The sequence below is a fragment of the Bactrocera dorsalis genome, chromosome 5 (assembly GCF_023373825.1).
Source record: "Bactrocera dorsalis isolate Fly_Bdor chromosome 5, ASM2337382v1, whole genome shotgun sequence".
Lineage (NCBI taxonomy): Eukaryota > Metazoa > Arthropoda > Insecta > Diptera > Tephritidae > Bactrocera > Bactrocera dorsalis.
In genome coordinates, this window is record NC_064307.1 from 32975814 (window position 1) to 32990834 (window position 15021).

The 15021-nt window shown below is 36.1% G+C and overlaps 3 protein-coding genes across 3 annotated transcripts; 1 reads left to right on the forward strand and 2 right to left on the reverse strand.

The window, feature by feature from the left end:
• Window positions 1-3072: 3072 nt before the first annotated feature.
• Window positions 3073-4994, reverse strand: LOC105227158 (innexin inx5). Its single transcript, XM_011206374.4, has 3 exons — window positions 4339-4994; window positions 4141-4280; window positions 3073-4000 (listed from the first exon to the last, which is right to left on the reverse strand). Exons 1-3 carry the CDS (start codon window positions 4814-4816, stop codon window positions 3485-3487), a joined length of 1134 nt encoding a protein of 377 aa, XP_011204676.1. The 5' UTR covers window positions 4817-4994; the 3' UTR covers window positions 3073-3484.
• A 448-nt stretch (window positions 4995-5442) lies between these two features.
• LOC105227156 (uncharacterized) lies at window positions 5443-8886 on the forward strand. Its single transcript, XM_011206372.4, has 3 exons — window positions 5443-5626; window positions 5726-5992; window positions 6231-8886. The coding sequence occupies exons 2-3, from the start codon at window positions 5731-5733 to the stop codon at window positions 8273-8275; spliced, it is 2307 nt and encodes a 768-aa protein (XP_011204674.2). The 5' UTR covers window positions 5443-5626; window positions 5726-5730; the 3' UTR covers window positions 8276-8886.
• On the reverse strand, window positions 8402-14611 carry LOC105227155 (probable serine/threonine-protein kinase ndrD). Its single transcript, XM_011206371.4, has 5 exons — window positions 14493-14611; window positions 13689-14430; window positions 10452-13059; window positions 9594-10329; window positions 8402-9234 (listed from the first exon to the last, which is right to left on the reverse strand). The coding sequence occupies exons 1-5, from the start codon at window positions 14544-14546 to the stop codon at window positions 8935-8937; spliced, it is 4440 nt and encodes a 1479-aa protein (XP_011204673.2). The 5' UTR covers window positions 14547-14611; the 3' UTR covers window positions 8402-8934.
• Between the last annotated feature and the right edge of the window lie 410 nt (window positions 14612-15021).

Here is a 15021-nt window from a genome sequence, read left to right on the forward strand (position 1 = left end):
TATATTTATATAAAAATGAATCCGGTGAGAACGTAACCGTCAGTGGTGATATCGCGCCATGATAACCGACTATTTGATGCCTGAAATTGAAACTCGTGATCTCGGCGGCAATTGGTTTGAACAAGACGGCGCCATTTCCCAGAGTCGCATCAATCAATGGATTTATTGAGAGAACACTTCGGTGAGCAGTTTTGGGCCAGTCGATTAGCCACCAAGATCGTGTGATATCACACTATTCGACTTTTTTTTGTGTGGATATGTAAAGTCTAAAGTCTATGCGGGAGCAAAATATCACACGTCTCATTCGTCAGTTATCAGTCGAAAGGTTCTAACAAATCATCGAAAATTAGTCTCAACGGATTATCTGAGACGTAGCCGCGGCCTACATTTGAACGAGATAATCTTCAAAAAATTAATGCCAAGTGCAGACGAAAAGTTGGTTAGTTACAAGAATGAAACAAGCAATACGCTTAAATCACTTCGAAAGCCGGCAGTCATCTAAAAAATGTTATGTTGTCTGTTTGGTGAGTTTTCAAAGGGATCGTTTATTTTGGGCTTTTGTCCGACCATACCACGATTAATTCTGAAGTATATTGGTATCAGCTGTACTCAAACAGAAGAGGTCAGAATTAATCAATAGAAAAGGTGGACAGGTGTATGCAGCTTGAATGGGATATGCTACCACATCCACCAAAGACTTCAGACTTTACTCCTTCGGACTATTACTTGTTCCGGTCTCTGCGAAATTTCTTGGATGGATGAACAATGGCACATTAAAAACGATATATTTCTGAATCCTATCTAAAGATGACAGAAAACGAAAAAGTATATACAAGGATCTTTAAAAATATTATATTGGGGTTGGTGACTAGGACAATTTTGGGGACCTTTGACAAAGACATTAAGAATCCGACGGTATTGTTTCTTCTAGTTTGAAAATAGGGAGTAAGAATGAAAGGTTCTTCGGTTTCGGTTACGTAGACTCGACTGTCGTAGGAAAGAATTACTTCAGGAATGTTTTCGGCCATTATAACAACAACAACCAACCGTCATAATTCATAAGTCAGATTATCCATGTACGAGGTGTGTTCAAAAAATAACGGTAATTTTTATTTAAAAAAATTAATAATTTGTCTACATTAATGCTGTCGCCTTCAAAACAGTCTCCATTCGATATTATGCACTTATGTCAGCGCTTCATCCAATCGTAGAAACACTTCTCAAACTCAATTTTTGAGGTAGCCTTTAGCTCTTTCAGCAATGCGCTTTTAAGGGGCTAGGTGGGTTTGACAATTTCAAAAAATCTATTTTTTTTTGTTTTTCGTATTAAATTCTACAACACCTCTAGAATATTGTCCTAAAGTTGATCCGAGTAATAGTTTTGTAGATACAGCCTTGAGAACTTGTGCGCTCGAGGCTAGCTAGACTAGCACCGTCTTTAAACGAGTTTTTCTCGAAAGTGTGTTTTTGAAGTCGGTGGACACGATCTTTCGAAAAGTTATGGACCGATTTAGTTCGAATTATGTACACATCTTTAAAATAACATTATTTAGTTATTGATTCGAAGAATGAAAAATGAGATTTTTTGTAAAAAGTCTGAGAAAAAAAGGAAACTTTTATTTTTTTTTTCTTCGTTCAAAACGAGAATTTATATATGTATGTACATACATCTTGAAGGAATGTCTTTAGTTTTTTAATTTGAGATGAAACAATAATAAGTTATGCTGTCCACGGCGAGAGCACTTTTTTGTGAGACACCCACGGAGATGAGGTCTCAACGGCTGAAAATTCAATATTTTTATATCAAATTTTAGTAGACATTGTTCAAATACATACTTACATATGTACATATTTGACATACATACATACATATTTGACAATAGTAATATCCCTACTAGAATCATGAAAATATGTTGATAAATAAAAAAGTAAATAACGTTTTTTTTTTTAATTTTTCCCCATGTTTTTTTACATAAAGTTTGTCATCACATTGTCAATAAATTATAAAAATTATAGGGACGATAGCCAGGCATTTTGTGAACATCTAAAAAAAATTAAGCAAATCGGTTGAGTAGTTCGACCGGAATCATGTCCAGTTTAACACTCCAGTAGTCGCGCGTACTACAATAGTAGACCACTTGTGTATATACTTTTACGTTATTGTTTAGTTATTCGCAAGAAGTCTGATTTTAAGTTCCTAATATATTTAAAATGAATATTTTTTTGGTTGATTTGGTTTTATAATAAACTGTTACTTATTATTATTAAAACAAATTTTTTTATTTACGAATATTTCGTTTCAAACCTTATGTCTAAAATGTTCTACACTTGTAGTACGCGCGACTACTAACGGCACAAAAAGGGGCGCGACCACTGGAGTGTTAAAAGTCTGTTTTGAGAAAAACGCGTTTAAAGTTTGAGGTGTGCACCTCGAACGCTCCGAACGTCGAGCGGTATTATTATTTTTGGGACTTTTTCGAAATCTTCCAATGGTAAAGTGGGTTTCTACATTAATTCTAAGGGTATAAGGGAACAGAAAATGCAAAAAAAAATTTTAAAAAAGATTACCCTACTGACCCCTTAAAGAAAATGTATGATTCCGATACAGATTTAAGGGATCGTCTTAGTGTAACCCTCCGAAAAATCAATGATTCTCGCGAGGAATATGTGTATTTAATGTATAGTACATATACAAGTATGACTTCACGTCAATTAGCTTTGCTACAAAACACCTTTAGATCAACATATCTTATACTATATGAAATGTGTTGCAAGAGTATAAAATCCACTGAACCAATTGTTGGAACTCTAGTGTATCTCAGGGTCACACACTAGAGTTCCAACAATTGGTTTAGTTGATGCTACGTCATTTAAACAAATAACATTGAATCCATATTTCAAAGGATACTTGTTTAGATATTGTTCTATTTTTTTATAAATAACCGTCAACATCAGTTTGGGTAGTTTTAAAATTCAGAAAATTTTGAATGGCAATTAAGCACTTACCAGCATATTAGTCAATATCAGATTTTATATGTTGACCACCAATTTTAAAATGAAAAAACATTTTTAATTTATGTCATCTTCCAAACTTATTTCTTTTATTCAAACTTTCATTTAATTCATTTTTCGTCTTTCGATTTTCATACATAAAAATAAATGTATACGATTCTATCGTCTATAGAAAGAACTAGAATTCATAAAGGAAAATCTTATACTCTAATATACATATCTGTATAACAGCATCAAGCAAGCAGTTCAAACCGATTATAAGTAATTCAATAACAAGGCACTTTTATGTTTTTGGGGTGAACAGCAAACTAATATTTGCTGCCAATTAGAACTTAAAATAAACCGATTTTTCTATTCTTTAAGAATCCAAAGTTATTTTCAAAATTTAATATGGAATATTCACTCAGTCAGTACATACGCATATATGTATGTATGTATGTTTTTGCAATGTCAATTTTAGTGAGATGAGTTCTTACACCGAAGACAAATTATTGCTCAATTTATGTTGCTTGTATAGTTCGTTAATTAAATCTCGAAATAACATTGGATTAATATTTACACTGACTTTAAATAGCAAAAACCAGTCACCAAAGCTGATGTTCTGTAAAGCGAGCTGTACCTGTGTGGTAGACATTGGACGCAACTGAGTACTTATCATTTTTAAGCGAAAAGTTCTACTCGACATTAAAAATAGTCGGTACAGCAAATTCAAACCGGCGATTACTGCCATAATGAGGAACCAGCACCATAAAAAAACAAAAATCTTCTCGTTTAATATATTCAGTGGGAGAATACAAAGCACATCGCGCTTGGTTTGAGAACCACCTGGTCCAAACACAAAGTAGTCGCATTTAGCAACCTTAGGAAAAATTCGGGAGCTCATTCGATTCCAGTTGTCCCAATCATAACGTGGAACGGCAGTAAGCGCTTCAATATACTTTGTCCAAAATCCGTTTAAAAACACGTTAAGCAACAAAATATTGATAACCTGTAATTAATAACATAAATTATGCACTGTACATATGTATACAAATACTACTCATTTAAAAAGAAGACTCTTACAAATTAAACAGAGAAAACTTTTCAACGGTTTAGGTAAGCCTTAAATATTATGAGCTAAATACTTACACCAATTACAAAATTCAGCACTTCACATGTTAGACCTTTTACCATATAACAAAAGTGTATTTCCTTGTAGTCGGTTGAGAAGTATTTCACTAACAATCTTAAACGTTCTACGTAAGTATTTTCGGGAATCAATGCATCACCTACAAAATGAAAACAACAATGTATACTTGAATAAAGCAGAACAAAATTTAGACTCACCAACTTCGGAGCACAATTGTTTTAGTCGTTGACCTTCCCACATTTTCCAAAGGAAAGATGGAAAATAAAAGAAAACCGATTGCAGGAGCAGCAACATAATGACCCATTGGTAATAACGCAAATACACTCGTTCTGTTACACCATAAACCTCTGTAATCAATCCCTCAGCTATATATGGAGAGGCTTCTCCAGTCTGCGTACTTAACAATTTGTTGCCATGTGGTATACGATCTTGTACATCGTAAACATTATATATATAAGTGCCCATTGTCCAGCAATATGAGTTAACAAATTCACTGTATTTGTCATCGCCCAGACATTGTATAGGCTCACCAAAATATTGCTTTGCTGATAGCAGAAATGTGCAAGTTAATAAAATCACAACCGTACATTTGGAGTGCAAAGTGAATACCACATCATATATGCGAACTGATTTCAATTGCAAATATTTGGAGAGCGGTTTCACCGCGGCATACATATTGACCGTTTGTGGAAGAAATATTTCCAAAATATCAAACACGAAATCGCAAATTTTGTATTAATTTTACTTTGCTGTGTACATATGAATTCGAGATTTATATTATTGTTGCTTAACATGAATGGAAAACACGTTTCAAACGTAAAAGCGCTTGTTTTCATTAAATAACGGATTTTTGGCAATTTACAGGAATACATTTTCCATTCTACAATTCACATAATCTACTACAATCATTTTGTAGAATTCAGAGTTGCAATTAAACATATACGGTTAGCGTAAAAACAATTTTTTATAAAATTATGAAAAGAATATGATATATTTACGAAATTGTACGTTCTCATACACAGACGAAATAATTAAATATTCCTTTGTAATACAAAATAGTTATATGTATGAAATCACCAATAGAGATTTCAAAATATATCAAAATCTAAAATAAATTTAAAATCACATACCCTTTACGGCTCCCACAATTTTATTATTATTGCTACTGTCTTTAATATTTTCTCAGATTATATATAAAAATAAAATAACCATCGGAATAACCGTAGGCCCAATCAGTTCTCCTGCTAATATTTTGCATTATGAGCACTCTGTTTCTAACAGCTGTTGCATATCGCAAAACAACCCTCTACGCGGAAATAGCCTTATATTGCATTGCTATGCATTACCGTTAAAGAAGTAAAAGGTATAAAACCCGAAAATATTCTTAGGAAGCTCTAATATATTTAATTAAACAAATTAGTGAATTCAAATGCATTAATCCAAGCTATGTGGTTGCCGAATGAAAAAGTGTCGTTGTCAAAACAGGTTGGAAGAAAATCTAACATAATTCCAAACATGTTTATTTATTTATTGATTTTTCAAAAACACCCTATTTTCATTCGTTCTTCGCTTGTGGCAATGCAGCTACAATGCTTCATATGGAATATCCTCATCAAGCTATCTATGCACCGTTAAACCAGGCGATTACTGATTCCGACGAGGAATCAGAGGAGGAAATTCACAACAGCATAAAACATTCAAAGCAAAAAATATACCAGCAACAACAGGTAAATCAAAACGGATGTATTGTTAAAAAGGAGCCTCCCAGAAGTCTCGCACTACCACAATTACAGAACGACTTGAGTACTACTCATCTTAAGCGTCACGATTCGCTTATTTCATCGAATACAGGTAAGAACATGCAGTTTTCAAAAAAATTAATTGGATTACGGATAATCTGTGCAAAATTCATTTTATCGCGAAAGCGTATATTAATTTATGTGTGTTTAGGTTAAACAAAAGGAAATTATTCATGTATCGGGCAACTGATAATTAATATAAATTTCAATAATTTAGTTTTTATCTATTGAATTAAAAATTCTTTGGTCAATTAATATTATATTAATCAAAATGTGTGCATGTTTTTCAGGAAATAATTCACTAAACAACCAGGGACTGGAGCCAAGACCCAGCAGTTACACGACCAACATGCAAAACACTTTTCGTTCCGTGATGATGTCCGATATCGGATTAAATGATCAGGCCAGCAGTTTTTCAAGTTTTAATAGCGACTATGACGAACGTAATCATCTTGATGCTGATAACGTAGCTATTTTGGGACGCGGCAGCTCGAAGGATCTCAGCACACAAGAACCTATGACACCGGCACGACGATGTTGTTTTATATTTTCGTTGCTTTTATGTGTATTTGCTGTTTTTGGTTTCGTTTGGTTGGTGCCCTGCAATAAATCATGCCCCGCACCAGTGGATCAAATACGAACACACAATTGGCTCAACAACTACACAAATATCGAACTGAAAGGCGGTGTTCACGTGGTGGGCGGCTTACGGAGTTGGGAAAATAATTTAATATTCTTGTATCGCGGTGATGCTTTCTTCCCGACTAACAATAACGCCAAGCGCAATGGCATTATATCGCTAATTGGCAGTTCTGGAGCTGTAGCCTGGTACGATCAAATGGTTGACGAACCTGTAGCCATCGATTGCACACTAATCGACGTAGATCAAAATGGACGTTCCGATTGCTTAGTGCTTGATGAATTTGGTGAATTGGGCGCAATAGATCCAATTTCCGGCAAATGGTATTGGCATTACAAAGAACGTTCGCCCCACAGAGTAGATGCGTTGGATTTTCCAGTAATACTGCCAGATTTAGATGGCGATGGTGTTTTAGAGATATTAATGGTAACTAGCATCCCCTATGAACTGCGCACACGCAATCTTGTACACAAAGGTGAACTGCGTGCTGGAAATCATCGAGTCGAAGAGAGAAATTTTTTACGTATACTCTCCGGCCGCAGTGGCAAACCAATGGGTGATGGCTTTAAGGTGCAAGATTGTGATGTGTTGCACAAGTTGCAATTGGAGAGTTCTCAAAAGATTACATTCAATTGTTGGCGCAATAATACCGAAGCGCAACGTTCGAAAAGTTTAGCAGACTTATTTGCCTTAATAACAAATAAATCGATTGCAACCGGACAAAAACTTATACCCGCTTCCAAAATTGCGCAGCACCGCCACTATGGCCAACGCAAAGAAACCGACGCGCAACGCAACATTTACTCGCTCAGTGGACGTGAGCTGATCGTGGAAAATCGTGGCAAATGCCCAGATGATTGCAACGTCACGTTCGTGCTACGCGAGACACGCGGCAACAAAACTACCGTTCTACGAAACTTCACCAACCCCGCAATGTATGGCATGGTGCCAGCACAATGGCATTTCAAAAATACCAAAAATGAAATGTCAGGTTTTGTTATGAAATTTTGGAATTGGAACAATCCTAAGGATGCACTACGTACACCAAGCAAGGATGAACCCGCAATCAATCTAAACAATGCGCGCAATAGCGCCGCAACTGCAAACAAAAAGGCCAAAACTCACATTGGCAAGGAGAATGCCACAAAAACGACCAAACAGAACCACATCACGTCAAATAAGACCAAACGTCAAAGTGATAATGATAAATTACACAACGAAGAGCTGATACATGACTTCCCCACGAAGGCGTTTAGCGCATTTGACCATCTCATACAAAAGCGACACACCTACACATTGCCACTGGCTGAGCAGAATGTAACCCGTCTGCGACGTAGCAGTAACAGTAATTTACTGCTGAATAACTACAAAATGCATATGATTACAGAAACTGTAATGTTGGTTATATTCACCGGCGCTGATTATCGCATCGAAAACACCTCACAGAGCAATATTATACAATTCTGTCGAAATGATCATAACGAAATCGTATGCCAGCCGGATCTGAATAACCAGGAGAACTCTATGCTCATAGCTGACTTCGATATGGATGGCTCTCAGGAATTGGTTTCGTATTCGTCGACTTTCACAGAGCACGGTGATGATCCGGAAGATTGGAATTTAGTAACATATGTACGTTTGTTGCGCCTACAGGCGGAGATGCCAGTTGTCTATGGCGAAAAATTAGTTGAATAAAATAGCTTAAAAGAATATAGGACATGCTATTTTGACTAAGTTATTTGTAAGAAGTGACGATTTTGTAATCATTGTTATACATACGTATATGTATATAATATAAACACAAGTAATAACACACATACATAACATACATATGTTGTATATCATACTGTTCTCATATATTGTATAAGTATATCAAATAAAATATTACACAGTACGCAGTGTATACACGTTAAAATCTACAAAAAACATACACTCTCTTAACTACATTGATTCTTAAAAAACACATAACAATATACAAAAATGAAAAAATGCCACAGGGCTAGTATAAATGTACTCAAAAGCAATGCTAACATAAATTCAAATCATTCAAACTATTTTATTCAGTTGTAGTATTTTATGCTGATTTTTACTGTACCATTAAATATTGTTGTTATGGTCTTTGAGACCACATTAAATATTTTCTAGAAAGTATGCGCGTATTCTGAAAACTAAGTTTGCACTTAGCATTGCTGTTGAGCCTAAAACTAATTAACCTAAACAATTTACATAATTACAAACATACTATACATAGTGAATTTACAGTAATTCATCAATTTTTCAAATAAAAGTAAATACAAAGTTAGAAATTTAATTTTTTTATGGCAACTTTTCTACGTTACCACATGAAGTTACGACTATGACGTCATAGTTACTGCATCGAAGCATAGCTCATTAGATTCCATTATTGAATCTGTCGAAGTGGTCAGTAATAAGTGGCTCTTTACTTTTATCTTCGTTTTTACAGTTGTTGTCTTTTCCGCGCAACCTGCATTTTCACCAGGAAGTGCAGCGGTTGCTTCAATGTTGCCATTCTTTTTTTCATGTTTCACTTGATGCAAATCGAATAAACCCTTATTTATGGTGGCATATGTGCACATTTTGCACTTGTAAACGATGGAATCGGCCACTTGAGGATGTTTTTGTTGAACATGTTTCTGCAAGAAGATTATTGTAAAAAATAAACATACTTAGTTTTGCCAATATATGTACATACATTAAAATTAAAAAAAAATTAGTTAGAATAAGGAAAGGTTAAGTTCATGATAGACTCAGCAGCAAAACCGTTCCCTTGACGGCCTGGTCTGCGTACCGAACAAATTGAACACAAATTTTTATCAAAATATCGGAGGTTCTAATTTAAATAAAATTTTTTTGATATATTAAGCTATTATTTTATGCCACATAACCTAGGGAAATGCTTTTAATTTGGAACTGAGCGCGAATGTGGTTCAACTTAAGACTCTGCCAAAAGAACGCCGCGGCCCACTATAGAAATTTAGTTTTTAACCCTTACCTGGTAGGCTACGCTCTGTATTGACTTGTAATCACAGTGCGCACAAGCATACATCTTCGCATTATTGTCGTGTGTCATTTTGTGGCGTCGAAAGGCGTTGTGATCGCTGCCAGAATAGTCGCAGACGTTACATTTAAAACGCCGCGATGACTCGTGCGTTTGCATGTGCAGCTTGATAGAGGAGCGTGACGTCAGCACCCGATCGCACACCTCGCACTGTATCGCTGCGGCGGCATTCTTGCACAGATGTTCTCGTAATGTTTTCTGATGTGAAAAAACAGCTTCGCAGTCCTTGCATCTATAAAAATGACGCGCTGCGGTTACAGGTACTTGAGTGGCATCAGATGTGCTTGCGCTAGTTGTTGTTGGCGGTAACAGAGTTGGACCATTGCTTTCGGAAGCTGATGCATCTGCCTTTTTTGAAACTTCCCGCTTCGCTGATGGAGATGTTGTAGTTTTGTTATGGTTGCGGTGCCAACGACGATGATTTTTCAATTGCTTTGTATTCTTGAAAGCTTTCTCGCACTGGTCACACTTATAGTTGCGTTCGTCATAATGAATTTTGGAATGTGTGTTTAGTAAGCGTGAGTAAATGGGTGTTTTGAAGCTGCACAGTTCACAGCTATATAGCTCCATGTCGATTTTGTGCGTACGCCAGAGGTGTGTATGCAACGAATTCCAATTGGTGAACGGTGCTTTGCATTCAGGACATGCCATGGACTGTGGAGGAGATTCACTGCAATAAAAATTTACTTTTTTATAATAAATAATGAAACCGACTGATAAGAATAGAAACGGTAATTCATAAAATATTAAAAAAAATAATAATAATTTGAAACTAGGTGCCTATTTCCTTACCTGCTATGGCACTTTATATGGTAGTCTAACGTGCTAGACTTTTTAAATCGAAAGGCACAACCTGTTACGGTGCACTTCAGGTATACGCCAGCCCCGTTTTCATTAAGTGGTTGCTTGCGAAGTTTCGTTACGCCAGTACGATTCGAACCAAACGGACGACCACGTACCGAAGTGCCGCCCGTTACTGAGACAGCAATTGGTGTTTTGGTCTGCTGTTTGTCTAAGTTTTTCGTACTATGAGATTTGGTTGGTGCTTGTGCCTTTGGTGTTTGCGCCATTGACGCTGCGTTAGGTGCTTGCATTAGGTTATTCGCTACATAAATGCGACCACGTTCCGTTGAATTCGCAGGCGTGTTAACATTAGTAAGTGCAATAGCTTTTGGTGGTAACATAGGTACAAGTGGCGGCACCGGTAAACCAGTCGGAGCAACAATAGTTGTTGAGGTATTTAAGTTCGTACTCACAGCATATGTAGCTGAAGTCATTGGTGTGAGCGGTGGAATGTCATCAAAGTTGTTTGCCTTATTTTTTTGTGTAGGCGCCGGATCGGTGTGTTCTCCAGGAGTGGCTTGATTTAAGCGCTCCTGTTTTAGTAGTTCTGTGCTTTCTAATAGAGCTGTATCAATCGACTCAGGTTCTGTTTGAGGTTCTGGCATTACCTCATTACCGATCGCAGTGGTATTGACTAAATTTTCAGAGCTACAAACCGGTTCTTCAAGACTAATATTTTCAGTGGAGGGGATTTCACATTCAAAAGTGAAATTTGTACTTGTTTGTTGTTGTGTTACAGTCGAAGTCATTGTATGGTCAACGTTTGTTACAGACTCTGAACTGACATTGAGTTCAGCACTAGTACCGGTGAGCTCTTCCATATCTGGTATCGATATCAGCGATATTTGTGGTGTATCCAAATCGTGTATTGTCTTTTGAGCTGAGGGTAAAGTTGGCGCCATCGTACTCGTTATGATTTCTCTAATATCGTCACCCAAATCATAGTCATCGTGCCAACCGTTCTGTGTTGAAAACTCATTCAATTTAAATCCTTCACAACCATACGATATCGCTTCAATTAGATTACTGGCATTGCAATTATCAATGGCCGACAACGACTCTCCATTTGCATTGTTCGATCGCGCAAAGTTATCACTCAGTTCCTCTTCAACCAGATTTGCTTGATTCCCCTCCAAATTCGGTGCTATTAAGTTTTCAACGTCTTTTCGGTTCATTAAGTTCAATTCGTCGACGGTACGCAAATGTAGTAGGCCACGTGGCTCTTGGAATTGCGGTTCTTTCAGAATGTCTACATTTTTTATAAAAATTTTCTGCTTTTGCACATTTGTAATGGCAGTAGCATTTTGTGTTAGTTGAGCGTCTGTCATACAGTTGTTATTGTGACTTACTGTTGTACTCATGGTAGGAGGTGACGGTGTAGGTTCAGTTGTCATTGGTGTTATCGCATCCGCAAACCGATTAGAATCCATTAGGAAATTTTCTGCAGTTTGCTCATTACCATACGTGTAGTTATCTGAGACGGTGGTGGTATTGTTTACTAAAAAGTTCCCACCTCCACTATCGAAGAGATATTGATCTGATATGGTGCCAAGCGGAAGCTGTGACATGCCACCATTAAAAGGCGGCACTGTTGCGTTCAGGCTATCAACGGTATCTAGGTAGGAATTCACCGTTTGTGGTATTGTTGGTTGCATAAAATTGAAATTCATTACGTTGTTAGTGGAGTCTGTTATAGATGGAGCATTGACATTGTTCGAAAATGTCATTGGTTCTTTAAGTATATCAACGTTTTTTATGTAAATTTTAGGTCTTCTTGGTTTTTCTAATTCATTTGTGAATTCAGCTATGCTAGCAACGCCATTGTTACCAACGAGTGGTTCTCTATTCGGGGGCACGGAATAACTGTATTGCCCATCCGTGTCATTTATTCTACTGTGACTGTTATCACAGTTACTTTCGTTGTTGTTGTTGTTGCTGTTGTTTGGTACATGCAAATTTAAATCATTGCAAACGCTAATGAAATCTCCGAATGATTGCAACTCATAATCGCGACGCGCTAAAGCTGGTTCACGTAGTACATCAACACTCTTAATGGAAATTTTTTGTTTTGGTGGATTTACTGTCTTATTTGTTTCTACAGTTGCCGCAATAGTTTCATTAACGATATTATCAATATTGTTGTCGCTTTTATTGTGAAATAACGGTTCGCCGTTAGTTAGCATGCCTATAAGATCCTGCTCCTCCATGCTAATGCTACCAATGTTTTCTAGTGCATTGCATTCATCATTTTCAAAATGAAAAAGGCTATCATTGATTAGATTATCTTGTTGCTCAATCGGATCTCTATTCGGTTCCCGCAAACATTCAACATTCTTCAAATATATCCGACTTCTGCGCTGCGTTCCCTTAATTGAAGCGTCATTGGAAACCTCTATATCAGAAGTTTTTACGTTGCTAACTGTGTTCGATTGCTCAGAAGGTTGGTTATTCCTTTTAATAGTCTGCATTAGTTCTGATATATCTTCTTCGGACATTAAATGGTCTTCTCGTAAATGAGTCTCTACAACCGAGTAAGCGTAGAAAACATTGTCACAACCTAAAACCAGTAATGGTAAATTAGTTTCAGTTTAAATATATATACATATGTTCTACAAACAAAATATTATATAAAAAAAACGTTAACGTTGTCTTGTACTATCCTTCAAAACTGAATACCACGTAAGAACTGATTTTTTTGGTAGGGTTTGTATGACAGCCATATGCTATACAAATCCGATCTTAACAATTTGTTCGGAGAATATAGTATTGCCTTAGACAATAATCGATGCCAAATTTCGTGAGAAGATCTTGTTAAATAAAAAAGTTTTCTATACAAGAAATTGTTCTTGATCGTCAATTTGTAAGCCAGCTATATGCTATAGTAGTCGGATATGAAAAATTTCTTCAGATATTGTTGCGTTGGCTTAGAAAATTATCTATGCCAAATTTCGTGAAGATATCTCGTCAAATAAAGTTTTCCATGCAAGAACTTGTCTTTGATAGTTTTGTATATACTCGTAGTCCGCTCAGAAAAATATTTTGAGATATTGAAGCCTTAGAAAATAATATTTTGTATCATAAAAAATCGAACATATTACTTATACATACAGTCAAATATTAAAAAAAAGTTAAACTATTATTAAGTCATAATAAGAAAGCATAGGAATTCCAGATTCAAGATCTTACCTGGACATGGTAGCTTCGTTCGACTAATGGCATTTTCACATATTGTGGAGGTTCCTTGAAAGTTGGAATTGAGGTGGAGTTGCAAACTTCTTTCGGTCAAACTTACAAAAGCACAATGCTGACATTTAAAAATATCTGGAAAAGTAAACGATGTTCCCCTTTTTGTGCATGTTTTTGTGGTTTTTTCATTGACTTCATCCGAAGGTCCACGGGTAGTTTCTAAATCCGAATAAACTACTTTTTCGTTTTGAGTAAAATTTTTAGAAGCTTGGCTTTCACTTCTCTGCTGCACAGGTACTGGTGGTGTGGGAGTTCCATTTATTCGTTCTTTGGCACTTTCAGAATTTTCCGACTTTATTGGTTCAGCTTTTATTTCTTCTTGATTATTACTAGTGAGATTTCTTCTAAATCTTGTACTATTAAATGCACTCTGTGGCTGCACATCCGTCGTGTGGATTTGAACGAATGGTATTTGTGTAAAGGCAGTATTACTCGCGCCATTACCAATATATGTTGCACTGTTATTATTATTATTACAAGTAAAACTCATTTGTGCGGGAACTATATTTTGCGTAGTACCGTCACACACAGCACCAATTAAATTATTATATGTCGACGGATGGTGAAAAGAACGTGAATGTTGCTGTTGTGTTGGCTGCGGTATTATCTCTTTATGGTAATCCGTTCCGATAGGTGCGTGAATCGAAGTGGCCGCTGCCATTTCTATAGCTAGGTCAGACGGCTACAATATAGTTAGAGTAATAACAATAACATTGTATTTTAATATTCTGTAGTGTGGCTCACCAAACCAGAACCACCAATTAAATGCTCGTAGCTGGAGATAACTCCTTCGTTCATAATTTTTCTACAAATTTTCCTGTTCACAATTTAATCTTCAACTTTTCTGAATGACAAACAAACATAGAAACAGCTGTGTAACGAAGCATAATCAAAACATAACCATAAAATGGTTATTCGATTACTTTGAACTACCAACTACCCTGAAATGCTTAATAATAATAATAAATACCAAAAAAAAAGTAAAAACTAAATAAACTTCAATATATTGAAAGTATTAGCGTAGCTTTAAACGACGGGAACTCGTAAATCCTTTGCTTCACGAAGATATGAACGTATACAAGAATTTCGGTTAGTTTTATGAATTTGGCTTGAAGAAGCTCATAGAAACAGGAACAGGAATCTCCACTCGATGCCTTGGTTGTTTAACCAATGAATTAACCAGTAATCGACATGTAGGGAATAAGTAGACAGAGATTAGTGCAATTATATGTTTTTACCAAAACAATGTAATAATTCCAACATTATTTACTTT

Coding starts and splice junctions, on each gene's coding strand:
- LOC105227155 (XM_011206371.4), bottom strand. CDS start 14,546: ATGAACGAAGGAGTTATCTCCAGCTACGAGCATTTAATTGGTGGTTCT. Junction 14,431..14,492: donor TAATTGGTGGTTCTGGTTTG/GTGAGCCACACT, acceptor ACTATATTGTAG/CCGTCTGACCTAGCTATAGA. Junction 13,060..13,688: donor AACGAAGCTACCATGTCCAG/GTAAGATCTTGA, acceptor TACTGGTTTTAG/GTTGTGACAATGTTTTCTAC.
- LOC105227156 (XM_011206372.4), top strand. CDS start 5,731: ATGCTTCATATGGAATATCCTCATCAAGCTATCTATGCACCGTTAAAC. Junction 5,993..6,230: donor GCTTATTTCATCGAATACAG/GTAAGAACATGC, acceptor CATGTTTTTCAG/GAAATAATTCACTAAACAAC.
- LOC105227158 (XM_011206374.4), bottom strand. CDS start 4,816: ATGTATGCCGCGGTGAAACCGCTCTCCAAATATTTGCAATTGAAATCA. Junction 4,281..4,338: donor ACAATTGTGCTCCGAAGTTG/GTGAGTCTAAAT, acceptor TTCATTTTGTAG/GTGATGCATTGATTCCCGAA. Junction 4,001..4,140: donor TGCTGAATTTTGTAATTGGT/GTAAGTATTTAG, acceptor TATTAATTACAG/GTTATCAATATTTTGTTGCT.